At 39.8% G+C, this 19,274-nt stretch overlaps 1 protein-coding gene across 7 annotated transcripts in view; it reads left to right on the plus strand.

Moving 5' to 3' along the window:
• DGKB (diacylglycerol kinase beta) overlaps positions 1-19,274 on the plus strand; it is a 327,502-nt gene that overhangs the window by 28,711 nt on the left and 279,517 nt on the right. For all 7 annotated transcript variants that reach the window (XM_054991403.1, XM_054991404.1, XM_054991407.1 and 4 more), the window contains 4 exons: positions 8,157-8,274; positions 10,300-10,388; positions 11,548-11,664; positions 17,342-17,440. In XM_054991403.1, the coding sequence (XP_054847378.1) occupies positions 8,157-8,274; positions 10,300-10,388; positions 11,548-11,664; positions 17,342-17,440 (423 nt within the window). The remainder of the gene's footprint in view (positions 1-8,156; positions 8,275-10,299; positions 10,389-11,547; positions 11,665-17,341; positions 17,441-19,274) is intronic.

Raw genomic sequence — 19,274 nt, forward strand, 5'->3', positions numbered from 1 at the left:
GAATGTGTGTGATCTGCCAAAAACTCTACGGTTTAACCACATCGTTTTTACAAATTCTAGAGTGTCTCCCCTGATGTCATGACAACACTTCTGGTTTTCTCATGCAGTGACATTGTATGCTGGCAAGCCTGTCCCTGTGTTACCCAAATGGCTACTTGTTTCTATCTTCCACTCTGAGAGAGATGTCCTTCTGAGCACATCTAGAGTCCCTACTAGCACCTCAAAAGTTAACATATAAAATGGGGTCTATTCCTATGTATTCCAGGCTCCTGTGGGCTAAACAACCTGAAAGTGAGGGGAGTGGAGTCAAAGAGGGGAGGGGAAGACAGGCAGAGTGAATTCTTCCCTATGTTATGAGGAATTAAATACTTGACACTTAAGTACAATAATGGGGTTTACTGTTACTAAATAAACAAACAATGGAATATCTATGATTGCACAAACTGGGAAGAACACAATGGGAAAAACACATAACAAAACACTTGTATACACTCCATACAGTTGCAACTCATACACAGCCTTAGCTAACAGAATGCTACAGATTTCCTAGTCAGAATTATGTTATAGAGGTTCCTAAATATGGTAGTGTATGTTTAGCATGAGTTTAGTAATAAAACATATGATCTTTCCTGAAGAATGATGGGTCTGAGATGGAGGACTACCAAATGAATGTCAAAAGGATAGACACGAGGGATTGCGTTGAGTAACACTTACAAGCCAAAAAATGTGTCTGATGTCAGGACTCACAAAGTGCATAGGACACAGTAGGACCATATTAAAAAATAAAAAGGTGTGCAAAAGATACTAGTAGCACAAATGATCAACAGGGGGAAAGGCTAAAAGGAAAAGGAGCCAGAAAACTAGGGATATGCACCAACCAACCCCTCCCCCCCCCCCCAGAAATCCGAATCTGGGTTCGGGGATCCCAAAAAAATTCAGGATTCCTGAATCCAGGAAAGATTATCTGATCTGGTTTGGCAAGATTAGAGAGTCTTGGATTTAACCAGCCGTTATTCTCTATGGGGAAACTTATCTGGGGGATGGGGGGTATTTTTCAAGCAAACTTCACCAAATTTGCAGGACACCTGCTCCTGACTGTCCTCTAAAGACCCCCCTCCATTTTAGAAAGATTGGACCCTGTGATCACATTATGTAGGCCTCTGAAGAAGGTGCTTCCTGCCACTCTCCATTGTTCCCTATGGGGGGAAACATTTCCAAAGACACTCTCAACCAGAAACACACAGGGGCAAGACAGCCACTGGCCAGAGGCACACTCCCAAATCCAAGCTCAACCCAGAGAAAGCCCAACAGAACTAAACTGAAGCAAGGTATCTCTCCAGAACCAAAAGTGGTTCTGGAATGTCCCCAGAACCAAAGTGAATAAAGGGGACCAACATCAAATCAGAGAATCACATCAATACATAGAATTCCACTCAAACCAAACTGAAGTAAGGAACACAGTTGAAACTTAAGCCAACTGAATCAGTGTTACGCACAGAAACCAGGCAGATAAGGAAAGCTCCTGCACAGATTGGTCACTCAATCCCCCTCCCTGCCTCACTTTCCCTTGCCTCTTCCTCACTCTCCCTTCCTCCTCCACCTCCTCTCTTGGAAAAAAACACAGGAGAAGACAGGGAATCAGCCAGCCAAGAGGCTAAATCTACGTTTCCTAGATTTACCTGGATTAACTTGGATTTTTGGAGGTCTTGATCCGGGGCCTGGATCAAATCCAGGATTCTCTAATTTAATCCAGGAAAGCCAGACCTGTAAAAATCTGGCTTTTTAAAACCAGATGGGTATATTATCCTGAGTAAGTTGTAAGGGAAAGAAATCTGTAACCTGGTAGCAATTCACTGTTCCCTTATAGCTCTGAATAAATCAGAGTAATACATTATGCATTAATATAAATTGCAAGGAATTGTGATTCAAAATTGGAAATCTGCTTGGGGGGTTTCATGTGAACCCATCGTGTTGACAATTCCTTTGACTAACTACTGTGAACAACAAGTATTAATTGCCTTGTCTAAAATATGGGAGGTGGTGGAAGAACGAGACCAGCAGAGTCCATTTATTTGCAAGCCTCAGCAGGGAAGGGGAGCCATACCATGCTTCCAGACCACTGAATTAATCCATGGAAGGAAGGGTAATTCAGATATTCCACATTCTCTTCCTTCAGTGCACAAACCGTGATTCTGTTTGGGAAATTCAGATAACGAATCCCTTCCCCTCACTACGACCCCAATCCAGATTAGGGTCCTATCAAGCTGAAATTGATTTAGAATGGAGTAAATATGTGTGGGGATTACACAGTGGAACTCATGGACTTACTGTTTTAGGTACACCTAACTTCCTACCGATGATTCCCACTAGGGGTGTACAACCAGAAAGATTCTGTTTTCCCGCTTCGGAATTTCCAAAGCGGGAAAAAGAATCAGAACTAAACAATTTCCGATGCGGCAAGTCCCTTTGGAAACCATTTATTGCCCTACTTTGGTATGCTCTGTGAAGACTTGGAGCATACCGAAACTTCCTGCCCCACTGCTTTTCACCCAATGGGAAGGGGAGGAGGGGGTTCCCTCCTGACCTTCCCATTGGGAGAAATAAGTGGCAGCGGGATCCCCCTGCAATCCAGCTAAAGTTTAAAGGGTCCTTTCCTTGTCACTTGCAAGCAGCAGGAATGGGACCTTTAAACTTCAGCTGGCTGGGGTGTGTGTGTGTGTGGCTCCTCTTCCACCAGTCAGCTGGAGCCAGCCACGGCATTTGAAAGTGCCCTAAAGCTTCCTGAAGTGACCCAGATCGCTTTGGGAAGCTTTAATTCAGCAATTCTGAATTGGGGCCAACATGCTGGGCCCAATTTGGAAATCCTGAATCGTTACAAATCGGATCTGATTTGGGTATTTATCTCGAATTGGAAACCTGAATCATATACCCCTAATTCCCACTATAACCTGAAGAACCTCCCAGTGCCACTCTTTTTCTCTTTGAGGGACATTGTACAAAATAACTGAGGGAGATAAGTTTACGAAATTGACCATTTGCAGCTACATGACTATCCCTGACTCTTGTTCACTGTTTCCAAAATGTGCTCACATCTTAAACATCCATAAAATACTCTTTATTTTTTGGAATGAAAAGACTGTCATCATTTTAGAAATGATTTTATTTTTCTTTAAGAAAGGAAGCCAGGATTCTTTTTTTCAGTCAAAATGGCAGCAAACACGTTAAAGAGAGAGTCAGCAGACATATTATAGAGAGCCAGTTTGGTGTAGTGGTTAAGAGTGACAGGACTCTAATCTGGAGAACTGAGTTTGATTCCTCAGTCCTTCACTTGAAGCCAGCTGGGTGATCTTGGGTCAGTCACAGCTCTCCAAAGCTCTGTGAGCCCCACCAACCTCACAAGGTTTGTTGTGGGGATAATAATAACATACTTTGTAAATTGCTCTTTGTGGGCGTTAAGTTGTCCTGAAGGGTGGTATATAAATCGAATGTTGTTATTATTAATGTTATGAAAATGACAAATAAAATGATCTGAATACAATGAATGTTCATCTTTTTCTGTAGTTCTTTATCTTTTCTCTTTTTAAGTTCATGCTTTGCAGATGCTTTGCAAGCAAAGCTCTTGTTGGAATGGGAAACTTGCTTGTAGAACAGCTGCAAATTTAACTAATAGTAATAATAATTATTATAATTGCATGTATATGCCTCCCTTACTACTGCAATTAGGATGCTGAACAGAACAATTTAACTACAATTACATTTTAATTGATTAATTAACTAGGTCATATTTACACAAGATAACTACTGTCCTAGATTATTAAGTTTTAGAGTGCCTTTTGTAAAAACCAATAGGAAATCAAGCAGGTCCAAATTCATGGAATAATGAGAATTAATGAATAGAATTTTAATATTCTGCAATAAATGTCTGCCAAATACCTCTGTAAATGAATAGTCTTTTATTTCCTTTTGATATTTTAAACATTGAATTATACTTACTATTTATTTTGATTAGACAGGATGATTTAATCAAACCTTCCAGTCAAAACTTTTCACTGTTATCATGTATATTGATAGGTAGGTCTGCTCCTGTTTTCAACTTTTAAGTTTTATTCATTTATAATGTAACAGATATATCTGTTATATTCAATAGTTTTTTCAACACAGCCAGTTCTCTTCGGATACATTTTGCTTTTTCTCAAATAACTTGATTTGCAAATATTCAAATAAACATTATTCTTTTGAGGATGTGACAATTCTCAATTTTCATCATGTATTTTAGGGGCTATATAGGTCAGTGAATTCTCTCTATACAAAATAACTGAGGAAGAAAAATTTTTCCAAATTGCCTGTTTGTGATCCTTGTTCACTGTTTCTGAAAAGTGTTCAGAACTTAAATGTATATAGTTATTGTTGCACTTAGCAGGGAGACTGTGTCTCAGAAATTGCCATGTTGAATCCCCAATTTATGAGGAACCAGTCAGAATAGACAGAACTGAACAATATGGACCAATGGTCTGACTTAATGAAAGGTAGGTTCTAATGTTCATATAAATTAATGTTATGCATGTAATACAGGAAAAGCATTTATGCAATTAACCCTCTTCACCAAAATTCTGTGCATTGAAGTTCTCTGGATGAAGTGGGCCAATTGCTGTGCTGCTGCAATAAAGCAGTTGAGATGTTGGGTTGTCACAGCAGATATAAAAGCCTTTGGACCAATTCACAGATGAAAAAAGTGAGACATGATTGCTTTGGACCTCTGAAAGCATCTGCACATGTCTGCGGCTGTTTCAGTTCTTACAGCATTTGCCACCACTATTGTGGTACCTGAAGGCATTGTTTCACACAAATGGAAACTCCACGTAAACAGGCCCAGCGGTTTCTCACTTTGCTTTTTAGAGGATGACATGCCAGTAGCTATATGTATGAATTGGAGATCTAGTAAATGAAATCAAGAATATAGAGGAGAGTGCTGATTTAAGAATTCAGTCCCTTACATTTTTCATGATGTGCATGCTTGTGTTTTCTTTCTTTCTTTCTTTCTTTCTTTCTTTCTTTCTTTCTTTCTTTCTTTCTTTCTTTCTTTCTTTCTTTCTTTCTTTCTTTCTTTCTTTCTTTCTTTCTTTCTTTCTTTCTTTCTTTCTTTCTTTCTTTCTTTCTTTCTTTCTTTCTCTTATGTTAGAATGTGCCTGAAATTTCTATACTTTGCTTTCTTTATCCCTGCCACTAGATGTCAGAGTTGTACTGTTGCTAGTGCTGTAAGATTGCTTTTGGTTTCAAAACATTTTAACCCATATATTTGTTACTTGTATTCCTGTGGTCAAGCCACTGAATTTTTAACATTTGTTAAATTTGTTAACATGTTTAGGTTGTGGAAATTTAGATTGAGATTGCAGAGAGATGTTATTGACTCAGTCTACAGAGTATGTGGTACCTAAATAAGATTAATATCTCATAGAGATGCACATGCCATCTGGCATGTTCAACTTTTTCCATTATTAGACAGGATACTCAGATAGAAGGAGCAATGGTCTGGCCCTGGTTTGTTTAAGATATTTATTGTTCAATGCAAAAAATTCTCATGGAGGCCAAAACAAAAACCACTATGAATGGCAACACTTTACTTATGTATTTAAAACATGTCCTACCACTATTCTTATACAAATTGTCTTCCGAAAGGTATGAAAATGTTAAATAAAGTTCATTCCAAAATGGTTGTTTTGTGTTGCTGCTCCTTTTTCCATTTCTGTTACTTGCTGCAACCCTGGAAAGGCAAAGTTCACAAAACTGCTCACTCTTGTTGATGGTGCTGCTGCTGTTGTGGTTTCTGTATCTTTAGGGCTTCGGTGAATCTGGAGGATATATATAGCCGATAGATGTAGTTGCTGAACACAAAACATAAAATCAGTAACAATAAGATCAATTCAAATACAGTGATACAAGAGGCAGCAGCAGCATTTAACATTTTAACAGAGTAAATAGCAGTACAGAATGAATCAAATATTTAAAAGCTGCAGAAAGCAAAAATGTGTTGATCAGGCATTGAAAAAACCAACTACTTGAGTATCTGGTAAGTGTATCTGGAGACAGAATTCTATGGCTTGGCAGGCACCATAAAAAAGACCCTGGCTTCTGAGAGCAGGGTTTTTTTCTGAATAGATTTAAAATTGAGTAAATATGGACCTATTGGATACAAATGCTTAATGTTTGTGGATGATATTGAAAAATTGGTATCGTCTAATCCCTCAACACAGAAGAATGAAGGAAACATTTGCTTTTTGGGGGCTGTAAGGTGAAAACTGTCACTAGAGATTCTAAAAGACAGTAGGGCAAATTAACTGTAGATAACTTCCCCACCTGTGCTCTGCTGCATTCAGTGAGTCTTACCTGAGGAGGGAGACAGCAAAATTCTACCTTTAAGCTTTGTTCAGAAGCAGCAGGTTCAGCTTCTTTGCTGTTCCTAAACTTTCCACAGGAGGGAGTCATTTTAATTCTCTTGAAAACCTGTGTCAGAAACTGCTTTTGCCAAGTTTATAGTGCATAAGTTAAACATCTCTCATAACTCATGATTTTACCGATTCCATCATATTGTAGCATTCAAAAGTAGATGCTGTGGAACACCCATCCCATTATACGCATATACGTGCATGTATGTTGTTTGTAGGTTGTCTCCTAATCATATGCACATTTAGTGAAGGAAATGTATATTCATTTCCTTTGAACATATGTTACATAATATGAAACATGGCAACGGAATATGGAAATACTCCCTCCCCCAAGTAATCCTGAAAGGCATTAGTGATCCTCCTGTCTCAGGTACCATCAACTCACATGTTCAATCCAATATATAGGATGAAGAATTACAGTGCAGCCTAAAAGCATCAATAGCATAATAAGACTTATTGGGACTGCCTAAAACTTTGTAACGTTTCAGTTCACTCTGAATATTTTGTGTAACATGAAACATACTGATTTATAAATTATAAAGAATGGTGCGCTGTACATATAAAACCAATTGGGATTGTTGAGTATGGAAAATGGGGGAAGAGGCAGAGTTGTCAAGTCTTTAAGTAAGAAATTTTGGAAGAAGTTCTATAACTTATGTGTAGGTACTAGGGAGTCACTGGATGACTTATGAGAATACCCTGATGTAGTTCTCTTTTTTACTTTTTTTTTAAATTAGAAATATTACCGAAATGACTTTTTCCCCTCTAGAAATTATTTTAAGTTAAAAATTTTATATACTTATATGTAGCACTTAACATCTGATATTTGGCAGTGAACAAGAGCAGAAATCCAATTTGCTATTTTCTGAAAAGTACACTGTATTTACGTAATGGATTTGTGGATCAGTTACAGCCTGTAACACACTTAAGTATTTTAATTGGCAGAACACCCACATTCAAGACTTGTTTGTTTCTCTGATAAGGAAAATGCCAGCTAAGTCTGTCCATATGTTCTGTTCAAATGGAGGCGAAATCACATGTAGTGGTCGCTCTTTTGAATAAATGGCAAAACAATTAAATTACCTGAAAAAGTAAAGTATATATTTATTAAGTATTGTATATTTCTTTTAACTGAGCAGTCATTTGTTAGGGAATTCTGAGTGGTGGGGTTTTTGTTTTGTTTTGCTTATTGGTGACAAGTTCATTTCATTTCATTTGACACTTTAGTGCAGAAACATTGCTATGGAAGCTTTCTCATAATAAGTTTCCATTAATTGAGAATTGGGCGGGGGGTGGGGGGAGAGACACTGAAAATCCCACACAAGAAATTGGCCTAACAGAGCAAGAGATGTGCATTCATCACCCTAGCTATATGAGTAATCATGGACACAGACAGGTGTCATGCGTATTGATCCTGGCCTAGTCCAGAAACCAGGATTATGCCTATAATAGCACCATTTCTTAATAGGATGGTGTTGCAATGTTAGGCATTGATAAGTAATTGGAAAAGTTCTAAATGTAAAACTTTGTGCTTCCAGAAACTTATATCAGTACATATCAGTTTAAAAGAATGAGGCTATGATCTTTTGCAAACTAATGAATAAGCAGATTATCTTTTATGTTCCTGAGTCAAGTCTGATTTTTTATTGGCACTTACAGTTTTTGCAGTTTATGCCATTAAACAAGATCCATTTCTTTTTATGTCCTCTGCAGAATGTGAAGGATGATGGGCAGCATGTATGGAGACTGAAACACTTCAATAAGCCAGCTTATTGTAATCTTTGCTTGAACATGCTAATAGGAGTAGGCAAGCAGGGCCTCTCTTGTTCCTGTGAGTATATGCTCAGGTTAGCTTTGTTTATACACTGAACAGATTAGTTCCTGTTTATATGCTCTGGTTAGCTCTGCGTGTTATACAGCCCAAATATAACATCAGAGTTAATTCATGAGTTTATCCTAAGCCAGGAGTTTTGGCCTTTGTCATAGCAACCTTAGCAGGAGGAAAATGCTTGAGTATCTCCAGAGTCTAGCAGTCACGACAGTGATGATATTTTTATTTATTTAAAAGAATATAAAAATACTAATTTTTTTAAACAAATCAAAGGCAGCATCCAGAACAAAATAAATAAAACATTCATTGACTGGGCTGGAAAGATGCTTTCATTCACAGACACACCTCCGTCTTCTCCCCGGAGAGAGAGACCTACCTGTCACTTTAAAGGGAATAAACAGATAGATGTGTCCTGTTAACTTCAGAGTTTAGATTGCTGCTGCAGACAGGCTGGTATGGGTCAAAGAAGCTGACGGCAGCAGCTAGCTACCCATGCTTCCTTTTCAGAGGCTCAGCTATAACTTAGAAAATAATATCAGTATGTTCAGGTAAGATTCAGACGTTTCTACAGCACCCTCACTATCTCCTACATTGTAGCTGTTTGTTAGTCAACCTACTTATGTGTGTCTGAATAGTACATTTACTTCATTATCTTCATTCATGGACTGACAACATTTGTTTCAGTCTCCTTACCTTTTCCTCTTACAGAGTGGATTCCTCTAGATTCACGAACTGAATACCTATGTATAAATACTGTGCAGGTGTACAAATTAAATTTGGTGTTGGTTGCTCAGGCCATTTATACTGCCCAGTACAAATTTTACTTTTTGGCATTAAGCTACCCTATTCAGCACTTATTCATAAACGCCCTCCCACGTTTGTGTTTCTGCTAGTAGGCTTAGGATAGTCTGTTTTGGGATTCCCCCCCCCCCATCCTTCATAAAAAGAAGCACTTGAATCCTTGAATATTGTTTGAAGTGTTGCTGGGAGTTTTGTTAGCGTGTGACTGGATAAGGGGGGGCACAGGAGGGTGTAGTGGGCCACACATCCCTCTGTGGCCAATCAACCAAGTTGCTCCCTGCAGTGTGTCTGATTAATAGCTGCCCCTCCCACTGGGTCGCTTTAATAAGTGCAAGCAAGGTGTTCAAAAGTGCTTTGTGCTTGGTTTCAGTTCACATCATAAGCAGGAATCCTATTTGAAGCTGAGAGAATTTTCTTCTGTTTATAATATATTTGAGCACTTACAGAGAGTAGTATTATTTCTTCCTTGTAACACAGATACACAAAAGTTAGCTGTTCAGTCATCACAATAATATGACAGCAGTGTTCCGTAATTGAAGCCAGGAGAGTTTTATATCACAAGCTGGCACTTTTATATCTTCCCATTATAATTAGCATTAGCTTTATACACAGGGTTTGTCAATAAAGAAAGCGTGTTTAAAAATGTGATGTAGGATAGGGTGCGGATAGAGGCAAATGAGCTTTTCTGTTGCATGGGAAGTACTAGCCTTCATGAGAATTGAACTTTGCATGATGAAATGAAGAGATTGGCAGCAGCTACATTATGAAAGCAGATTAATCAACCATTAAAGGTTAATAAATCAGTACAGAAAATTACACTATTTCATTGCCTTTATTTTCATGTTTGCTAGCTGTGCTTATAGTTTGTAAAATATCGATTTCTTCTATTTACTAAATGACATAAGATCATTTGGCAGGCATCAATTTGCCTCCAATATTATTTTTTCATTTAGGAATTGTTAACATTTTAGAAAAGGCTGATTTAATTAAGCATTTCCTGCTTGGTCATGAAGAGTATAACAATATACCCCCACAATTACACTCTATTTCCTTTATTAAATGGTCTTTTCTGCTGCAGAATGAGTGTCTAGGTTTGAGTTTCCCTATTCCTGTGTTACATATTAGGAAATGGATATCAGAGTTCTGTTAACATCATTTTATTCATAACAACTTTGCAGGGAACAGTGACAGTAATGGCAATGTGTATGTATGCTGTTCTTTCAGTTTGCAAGTATACAGTCCATGAACGTTGTGTTTCCAGAGCACCAGCTTCTTGTATCAAAACATACGTGAAATCCAAAAAGAACACTGAGGTATGCCAGCATTGTTGCTTACACTGAAGCATGTAGTTTGGGAAGTTGGGTGTTCACAGAAGCTTTGTGGTGTGTGTGAATTCCATAGGAATTTATTAAGATTCTGGCAAACATGATTCCAGAAGCTTCCAAAGGTAGCCTCATCTCTGCATTCCTTTGAGACTCACTGAAAGGTGCTGAGCTGGCTTCTGATATTTGGCAGGAGCTGTGGGTCTTGACAGCCCTCTGAGGGATGATACTGATTATTCCATTTTTAAGGTGCTGGAAGGCCCCCTCCTTTTCAGTCCACAATTTGGCATAGTGGTTAAGAGCAGCAGCACTCTAATCTGGAGAACCGGATTTGATTCCCCACTCCTCCGCTTGAAGCCAGCTGGTGACCTTGGGTCAGTCACAGCTCTCTCAGAGCTCTCTCAGCCCCACCCACCTCACAGGGTGATGGTCGTGAGGATAATAATAATATACTTTGTAAACCGCTCTGAGTGGGTTTAAGTTGTCCTGGAGGGCTGTATATAAATCAAATGTTGTTGTTATTAATTTTCGCACTCCCAACCAGTTTAACATTAAGTGTTGGTACTGTATGAATTTTGCTTACTAATTTGTATCTCCAGTTCCTAGTCTTTCAGTTTACTATGTTGCATGGTTATGCACCTGAAAATAAATTCTTTAAGGTCCTAAAACTTCCCTCAGGCTTTTCTTGGAAATTGATCTTAGAAGGGACGGGAGCCAACATAAATTTCCTTATACCTTTACTTCTCTTTCTCAATAGTTAATTACACCATCCAGCAGACCCGCCCCACATGGGTCCTTCTTTGGAACTCTCAGCTTTGCTCCCACTGGAGATGTTTAGAAAATATGTATGCAGCTTTCAATACATTAACACCATATCTATGGGTAGTTATTGGTTACAGCCCAGGCCTTTTGGCTTTTTGCTGGCTCTGGTGACATGTTTTGACGCAACTCCATTTTTTCCTGAACATTTCCATATTTTTTTTTCACATTACAGTAATATGTGCAATGTCAGCCTTCATTGAAGTCTGCACAACCCCAATACATTTTTACACACCACCCCGCGAACCTGACAGCATGGCATTTGTTTGTAGATTAACCCACATATTTTGTCCTTGTGTTATACTTATTCCTATGCTTTTTCCCCCCCCAGGTGATGCATCACTTCTGGGTAGAAGGAAATTGCCCCAAAAAGTGTGATAAGTGTCACAAAACTATAAAGTGTTACCAAGGATTGACTGGACTACACTGTGTCTGGTGTCAGATCACAGTGAGTACCTGGGTAATGATAAAAATAGTGGTGATTCTACAGGCTGAGTTGTTATAGCATGGGCTTCTCTCTGTGTAGACAACTACCAGTGAATAAGTATAATCGATACAAATAGCTTTATACATAATTTGGGATGGGGGTTGATGATGTTGTTCTGTTCCCCTTAATCAAACTCAACCACAGCATCTCTAGCTTAATTTTATTAATGGCCTTGGGTCCAGGAGTAAAAGTTCATGTCCTTCCTCTTCTTGGTTCTCCTCCTGCACATCGTGGAGTGGGTAGTCTGCAGCCCTCTCTTGGTCCCGTAAGTCTCGTTTGAAGATAGTGTGGCAAACTGTGCATGCCCAACTCCTGCATCCAGGCTCTTGCCTTAGAAAAGAGGAGAGCCACTCTTGCTGAACCACCCCAAGACACCATCTATCAACTGTTGAAGCAATGACTTCTTTTTAAACAGGAGCTCCTCCATATAGCCACAGCAGTTGACAGTCAGCTATAGCATCCCCAGACAATAATAGCGTATGATATTATTTTTCTGAATTATTATCAAAATAAAAGGGAGACCCAGATGGATTTTCAGGGGGGCATCTCTTTTCCACCTCCATCACTATTTCTTCTTTTGCTTTCCTGGCAGCCCTCATAGCCTTTTCATTTGTCCTTCTTCTTTCTCTCCCTTCTATCCACCAGTCAACCTACCTTTATCTGATCTTCTATCTTCAGCTTTCAATGTATTCCTTCCCCTTGCAGCCTCTCCCCAGGAGAACTCTGGCCAAGTTGTATAAGGGCAGCTGAGCCAGGACCAATTGCATAGTGAATAATCTGCAAGGACTAGCAAGAGCACCTCATTAGCACCAGTGACTTGTCCCCACAGTATTTCTTCTTTGCCTCCTCCTGGTGGCCCCTGTATCTTTCCTTGCTTCCTTTTCTCTTTCCCACCCACCAGTCAACCTACCTTTTATGTGCTCTCTCATCTTCAGCTAAGTTTATTATTCATTTACTTCATTTATACCCTGCCCTTCTCCACAATGGGAACCCAGATCAGCTTACATCATTCTCCTCTCCTTCATTTTATCCTCTCAACAATCCTATGAGGAAGGTTAGACTGAGAACATGTGTGACTGGTCCACAGTCACCCAGTGAGCTTCTGAGTGAGCTTCCACAGCAAAGTGTTTGAACGCGAGTCTTCAAGATCCTAATCTGAAACTAACCACTACACTACTCTGGCTTTCATGTGGTGGTCACTGTTTAAAAGTAGTAAGCAGTTGCACCTAGGTGAGTCCTACAACTTGTGTGATAGTGAAACATGTATGCAGGACAAGCAGTGGTTGCTGCTGGTTCTGGCCCTGAAGAGTCCTTCAAAGGCCAAAACAGCCCTGGAAAAGCCCCTGCTTCGCCCTCCTGCCTTTTTACTACAGAAACCAAGACTGGACAAGGCTGGTGATATTATTGTGGTTGCCTAGCAATGACCACTGAGAGCCTTTATTTCTTAAAGCTACAAGCACTGATTCTGTTTTTGGGGGGGGGGGGGGATTAACACAAACACCCCAATGTTTTTTTTTTTTAAATCAGGTTTTCCCCCTCAAACCTGAGGCTTTTTTCAAGTTCGTAGAAAGTCTTGTTTTGTCAGTCCATGTTCCCAATCTCTGGATTTAAGCATCAACAGATGGAACCATGTTGAGAATTACATATATTAATGACAGGGTGAATGTGTATGCCTTTAAAATGCAAATGTTTACCAGAATAGAGTCTTAAGCATGAAGGCTATTCCTAGATCAGTGCCTGAGTGTGCATTTTATTCCTGTAGAGGTTCAGGCTTCAAGATTTCCAATTAGGAGTTCAGATTACAAACAGTTCACTATTTCTCTACCAGAGAAATGCACATGTTTTTTATTATTTTTATTGTTGTTAATACTACTATTTTTAATAATATTAATATTATTATTTGACTAGTGCTTACATGCTCCCTCCTCCCCTCATAAATGATGACCGAAAAGTTTATATAACAAACCATAGTTTGTTGTGACATCTATTTCTTGGTAATTGCTTTCTTTTTGTCTGAATTGGATGTCATAACAAACAGCAAGGATGTCTTTTCTCTGCGAAGGGGGACGGGGGGCTCATGTGAGGTCAAGGACTTTTAACACTTGTTATTGAATCAACAAATCATGGTTTATTTGAATGAGAGTAATGAAATATTAAATATTACGGCGCAAGGCCCCTCACTTGGTAGAAGGGAGCCATAAGACCCAAACCAAGTGTTGTCACCCTGCCTTTTAATATCTAACTTTCTTTGTCTAAAGATTATTTCAGCCTAATTAGAAAAATTAAGCTATTTTGTTCACAGATAGGATTGCATGCCACTGAGTATCAAAACTGTTAATTATCACTAGATATATGGAAGTTCTTCTGTTGGATCTAGCATGACCTGATGTGCATTAATTAGAGTACATGTGGCTTCATTAAGACAGGGAATTTGCATGATATGTTTTAGATTATTGGGTGATCAAAATATCCACCCCCAATAAAGCATTTGTACTTGGAGAAAATGAAAATTTGCTACACTTTTTATTTTCTGTTGCTAAGAAACTGTTAGAAAAAGGTATTTTTATAGTAATAATTAGTATGTCAGGGCAGCTATTCGGTGCCTATTTTTTCAAAATTCAGAAATATAGTAGCTTAATGATTCTTTGCTAGAGATATCTTTGAAGAGCATGTGCATTAAGTTTTAAATTGACATATCTGATGTTGGGTACAGCTCACACCAACATGGATAAACAAATAAAAACAAATTATTCATTCATTTAGAGAACTAGAATTTATTGAAGCTGCTAATGTTACCCTAAATGGGGGGGTCTCCTTGGGAGTTAGGAGAATTAGCATTCAAGGAGATGCAGCAAGAGGGGGTAACCAGGATATCTCCACCAATGTATACCAGGTACCCTCTGAATGAACCAGGCAGGTGCTCAGGTGCTCTGAATGAACCAGGCAGGAATGTTTTTTTTTTTAATTAAAGGAGCAGTAAAGGCAGACACACAGAAAATCACATACAGCATACACACAGGGCTAACTAGAAAATCAGGGAGGAAGTGGAAAAGAGATTCAGGGCAGGGTGATACTTACCAATCTATGAGTCCATAAAGACAGCAGCTTGAGCAACCACTGCTTCACAGCAGGAAGAAGAAAGCTCAGACACATGTCTGAGGGTGTGCATAGGATCCAAGGACACACCCACGGAACATGGTTGGAGGCAGCCCAGTTATATCCTGGGGCAGAATTACATTTTCTGTTCCCAAAAAATAGCTTAATCAATGGCTTATCCATTATCCATAAATTAGGAAAGAATTGATTGTGCATATCTGGGAGGAACTATAGAGGAGCAGAGTGCTTGATGTCCCACGATTGCCGAATGAGAAGGGCTTATCAGGTTCCTGAATAGCCCAGAACAGGAAAGAGGTATGTGGAAGGTATGGAAGGGTGTTGATGAGGTACAGCAGGAACTTCTGGAAAGCCTCCTTGTTTTACTTAAGTGCTTCTCCAGGGCATGGTGGAGAAGCTATCGGCCTGACTCACCTTCTGGTAATTTTCCAACTCCAGCCAGGGTTGGCATATGTCTTCCCTGGCCAGGTAGTATTTTGTGCTTATGGCACATAGAATCAAAGAATTATAAAATCATAGGATTGGAAGGGAAGGGACTTATGATATTTCATATTCATAAGCTGCCCTTTCAATAAGGAGAAGGGGTATGGCTGCTAACAGCATCAAGCAAGTTATTTTACAGTGCTCAATTAAAGAGATCACCTTTGAGCTAGTTACTTGTGTACTACTTATTAAGCCACTCAAATTGCTATATAAATTAGAAACATCTCATTTGTAATGCTTAATATGTTAGGATTCTTTTCATTAATTAAAAGATGCATATTTGATAGTTAAATATTGATATGATGCTCTACTAATGTATGGGAAATAAATGTACCAGCTGAATTATTTACCTCATGTTCAATAGTCAACAAGTATTATTTCCAAGAAAAAATTATTTTAGGAGTTAGGTGCCAGGAGTATGATGTTTTCTTTAGTTAGTTAGAAACATCACCAGCGTATCCAATGTACAATAAAGAGATATAGGGCCGGATAATATGTAATGAGTGACAATCCACAGTTTGGTGTTTGTGAATTCTGGGTTTGTTCCTCCTTCCCCCTTTTGCGGGACCAGCCTAATGCGGCCAGGGGTTCACTGAGCAGGAAATAACCACACTGGCGCTTCTCTGGAGTAAAAACAGGCCACAACTTTATTGGTTACAGAAAAGGGGAGCTATGGCTGTGTAGGGCATGGATCCCAGCATCGTCTGACCCTCCTGCCAGCTGATGACCCCTCACCCCTTCAGCCCGCCTGCTGAAAGGGGAAACTGTGGGATGACGGTTGAAGGAGCCACACTGGCTGGTAGCCTCTGTGTGGTTCCCCCGTCACCTGGACACAGGCCTGCTCTGTCAATGTTGAGCTGGGCTTACCACTTCCAAGCCTGGTCCAAGATCCTTTATGGGGATCTCCATCTATGAGGAAACAGTGCACGCAGGCCCTGTTCCTGCCCTCACCCCCGCAAGGGATCAGTGCCCAACTCCCAAACCGCCAACCTAAAGTTGTGACAAACTAACTCAGCCAAAGATTTTGATAAGCTATAACAATGCCCCAAACATACGTATAATCATAGGAACACTTGTAAATAACCATGCAACATACAACACTAATCTAACAGAACACATTAACCTAATCAAATGCTTAACTCGCAACGTAAATCCCCGTAACTTGAATTACGCGGAGGGTGGGTGGGGATCACTGTTCCAGAGCTGACTGCAGGCACCGGGGGGTGGGGGGGCAACCCAGCCTAAGTAGAGAGCAGGAGGACTTGAGAGAAAACCTCTCAGGCCGGGCAACGGCTCCCCTCCATTCAACTCCTAGCCAGCTGCTCTGATTAACCGGCTGCTCTGATTGGCTGGCTGGGCAAATTCAAACCGTGCTCCCCCGCTTGAAGCTGGTGCGTGCTGGACTGGCTAAAACGCCATTCCTACTTCTTTCCTCTTGCCGCGTGGGCCCGCAAACGTCAGCCCAGGTAAGTTCGGGGCTAGGGGCTTCCACCTGTTCTTGTGTATTCAGATTCCCTCCCCAATTTCCTCTTTTTAACAAAGTCATTGTTTCCATTTCATCTGAAAAGGCAAACGATATCATCTGCTTGCTCACTGGAAGTAGAAACTGAGAGGAAGGAAAAGGAGAAAGGAACATAGTGGCATTATATATGAATAAGCGCTATATAGGGCAGGATAGGGAGTTAGAGGCAACCAGCTTTTCTGCTGGTGAAAAGGGAAGGAGAGGGTCTTCTTATTTCCAAAAAGCCTTATGTTGCTAGTCAGTGGAGAAGCACTTACATTCATTCTGTCCCTTCCAAGCAGTCAGCTTCATAACCGTAAGTTTTAAAGTGACTTTTGCCTGCGTCTATTTGTTGTATCTTTCTATGAAAACATGTTAAAAATTATTCCTGGTATTGAATTTTAATACTTTTATCTAAGTATTGGTCACCTTCAAAAACATTTTTTTTAATTGGTGTGTTTCAGTATATTCACGTTTATGGACCTCTTTTAAATATTTTAGTTCTGATATAGTTATTGATATTTCTGTCTTTATTTGTAGATGCATAATAAATGCGCTTCACACCTAAAACCCGAATGTGACTGTGGTTCTCTGAAGGATCATATTCTGCCACCCACAACAATCTGCCCTGTAGTATTGGTAAGTTTATCCTGTTCACTATTCCAAAAAAGTCCTTCTGCATTAAAGACATTTTAAAAACCCCTTTATGGTTGTCTGAATACAACTATTACCAGCTTCAGTAGATTGCATTTTTCGTCGCATGACTCTGAATGTTCTCTAGGATACACAGTGTACCTGATGCAGACTCAGATTTTATCTCTCAGTTCCCACTGAACTTACCAGAAATTGTAAAGACAGAATACTTGTATATCCTACCTCTTTTATGGATCTAGCTTCCCAGAATACTGAAGTTATTCTTAAGAGCTCTTTTTGCTTGGGATGCACATTATATATCTGCAATGCTGAGGTCTCTGATCTCAGCCGGAGGTTACCTAGAATGATGACATTGGCCTTGCAGCAAGCAATGCATCAACATTATGTGTTTTATGCTGCAGCACTCAGCAGTAAATTTCCTTGTCCACAAAAAACAATTACTCAATGAAAATAGAAATATAGATGCATGTTCTCTGAGCACCTACTACCAAGAGTTGCTGTAGTGAAATATGTTCGTAGTTAACATATGAATAGAGCTGACGTTCCAAGAAATCTTTCATTTCAACAAAATTCTGGAAAAAAGTATACCATCTACTGCTGTATGGGTAAGGAAAACATGGGACGTAATTAGAGATGAGTTCTGCCTCAATTATCTTCTGTTCTCTGTTCACTCTGTGGGTTCTGCTCTGATCCTCTTTCACTGAATATCATGAATCTTTATAGAGTAGTGCCCAAGAGCGAGGAATAATTAGAGACCAGTCTTCCTCCTCTCCTCAGTATCTACATAGACTGTGAATGTTTCCTCCCCTGACCCCCATCTCGTCAGTGTCTGCAAAAACCATGGGTACTGGGGATTTTTAAAAAAGCTTCTTGAGTGTACAAATCTGTGATCTAGTAATTTAAGGATCATGAAAAAGTACCCTTAAGTTTTTTTAAAGTTCCCCAATTTCCATCACACACAGACATAAGGGAAATTCTTTCTTTTTAAAGGTCTGTGGGTTTACTTTTTTGAGATTCAAAAATAATTGGAAAAGCACAACCCTGGTCTTCATTAAGATTCTCAGCTATGAGCAGTGATGTGCAATTTGGGATTTTGATTAGGAAAAAAAACTTGAATCGTCCCAAATCGGAAAGATTTGGAAATACCAAATCAAAGCTTTCCAAAGTGATTCAGATCACGTCGGAAAGCTACGGGTCAGAAAGGGGCACTTTCAAACCCTGCGGCTGGCTTCAGCTGACCAGCAGAGGAGGAGGCTATTCCACCGCTCAGCTGAAGCCAGATACGGGGTTTTAATTCGAAGTGCCTCTTTCCGCGCTGCTTGCAAACAGCATGGAAAGGGGCACTTTCAAACCCCACATGGCTTGCTTCAGATGACTGGTGGAGGAGGAGGCTCCCCTGTCCATCAGATGAAGTAAGTGGCAGGATAAACTTACTGCCCTGGTGCTTATTTCACCCTATGGGAGAGGGCGGAGGGAATCTCCTGCTCCTCCTTACCAGTTGGGAGGGGAGAAGGGAACCCCCTCATCCCCCTCCTATCAGGTGAAATGAGCGGCAGGGCGGGAAGTTTGTAGATGTGCTCCAAATCTTTATGGAGCATATTGAAGCGAGTTAATGAGCGATTTCCGAAGTGGCTTGCTGCTTCGGAAATTGCTTATTTCAGACTCTTTTTCCCTCTTTGGAAATTCCAAAACGGGAAACCGGAATCTTTTTTTTTTTGCACACTCCTAGTTCTGATGTCTGTCAATTCTCTAATGAACAATATTTATCTTTTAACTAATCAAAATCATAGAATAAAGTACAGCAGAAGCATGAAATACT

Source organism: Eublepharis macularius, chromosome 11 (genome assembly GCF_028583425.1).
Source record: "Eublepharis macularius isolate TG4126 chromosome 11, MPM_Emac_v1.0, whole genome shotgun sequence".
Taxonomy (NCBI): domain Eukaryota; kingdom Metazoa; phylum Chordata; class Lepidosauria; order Squamata; family Eublepharidae; genus Eublepharis; species Eublepharis macularius.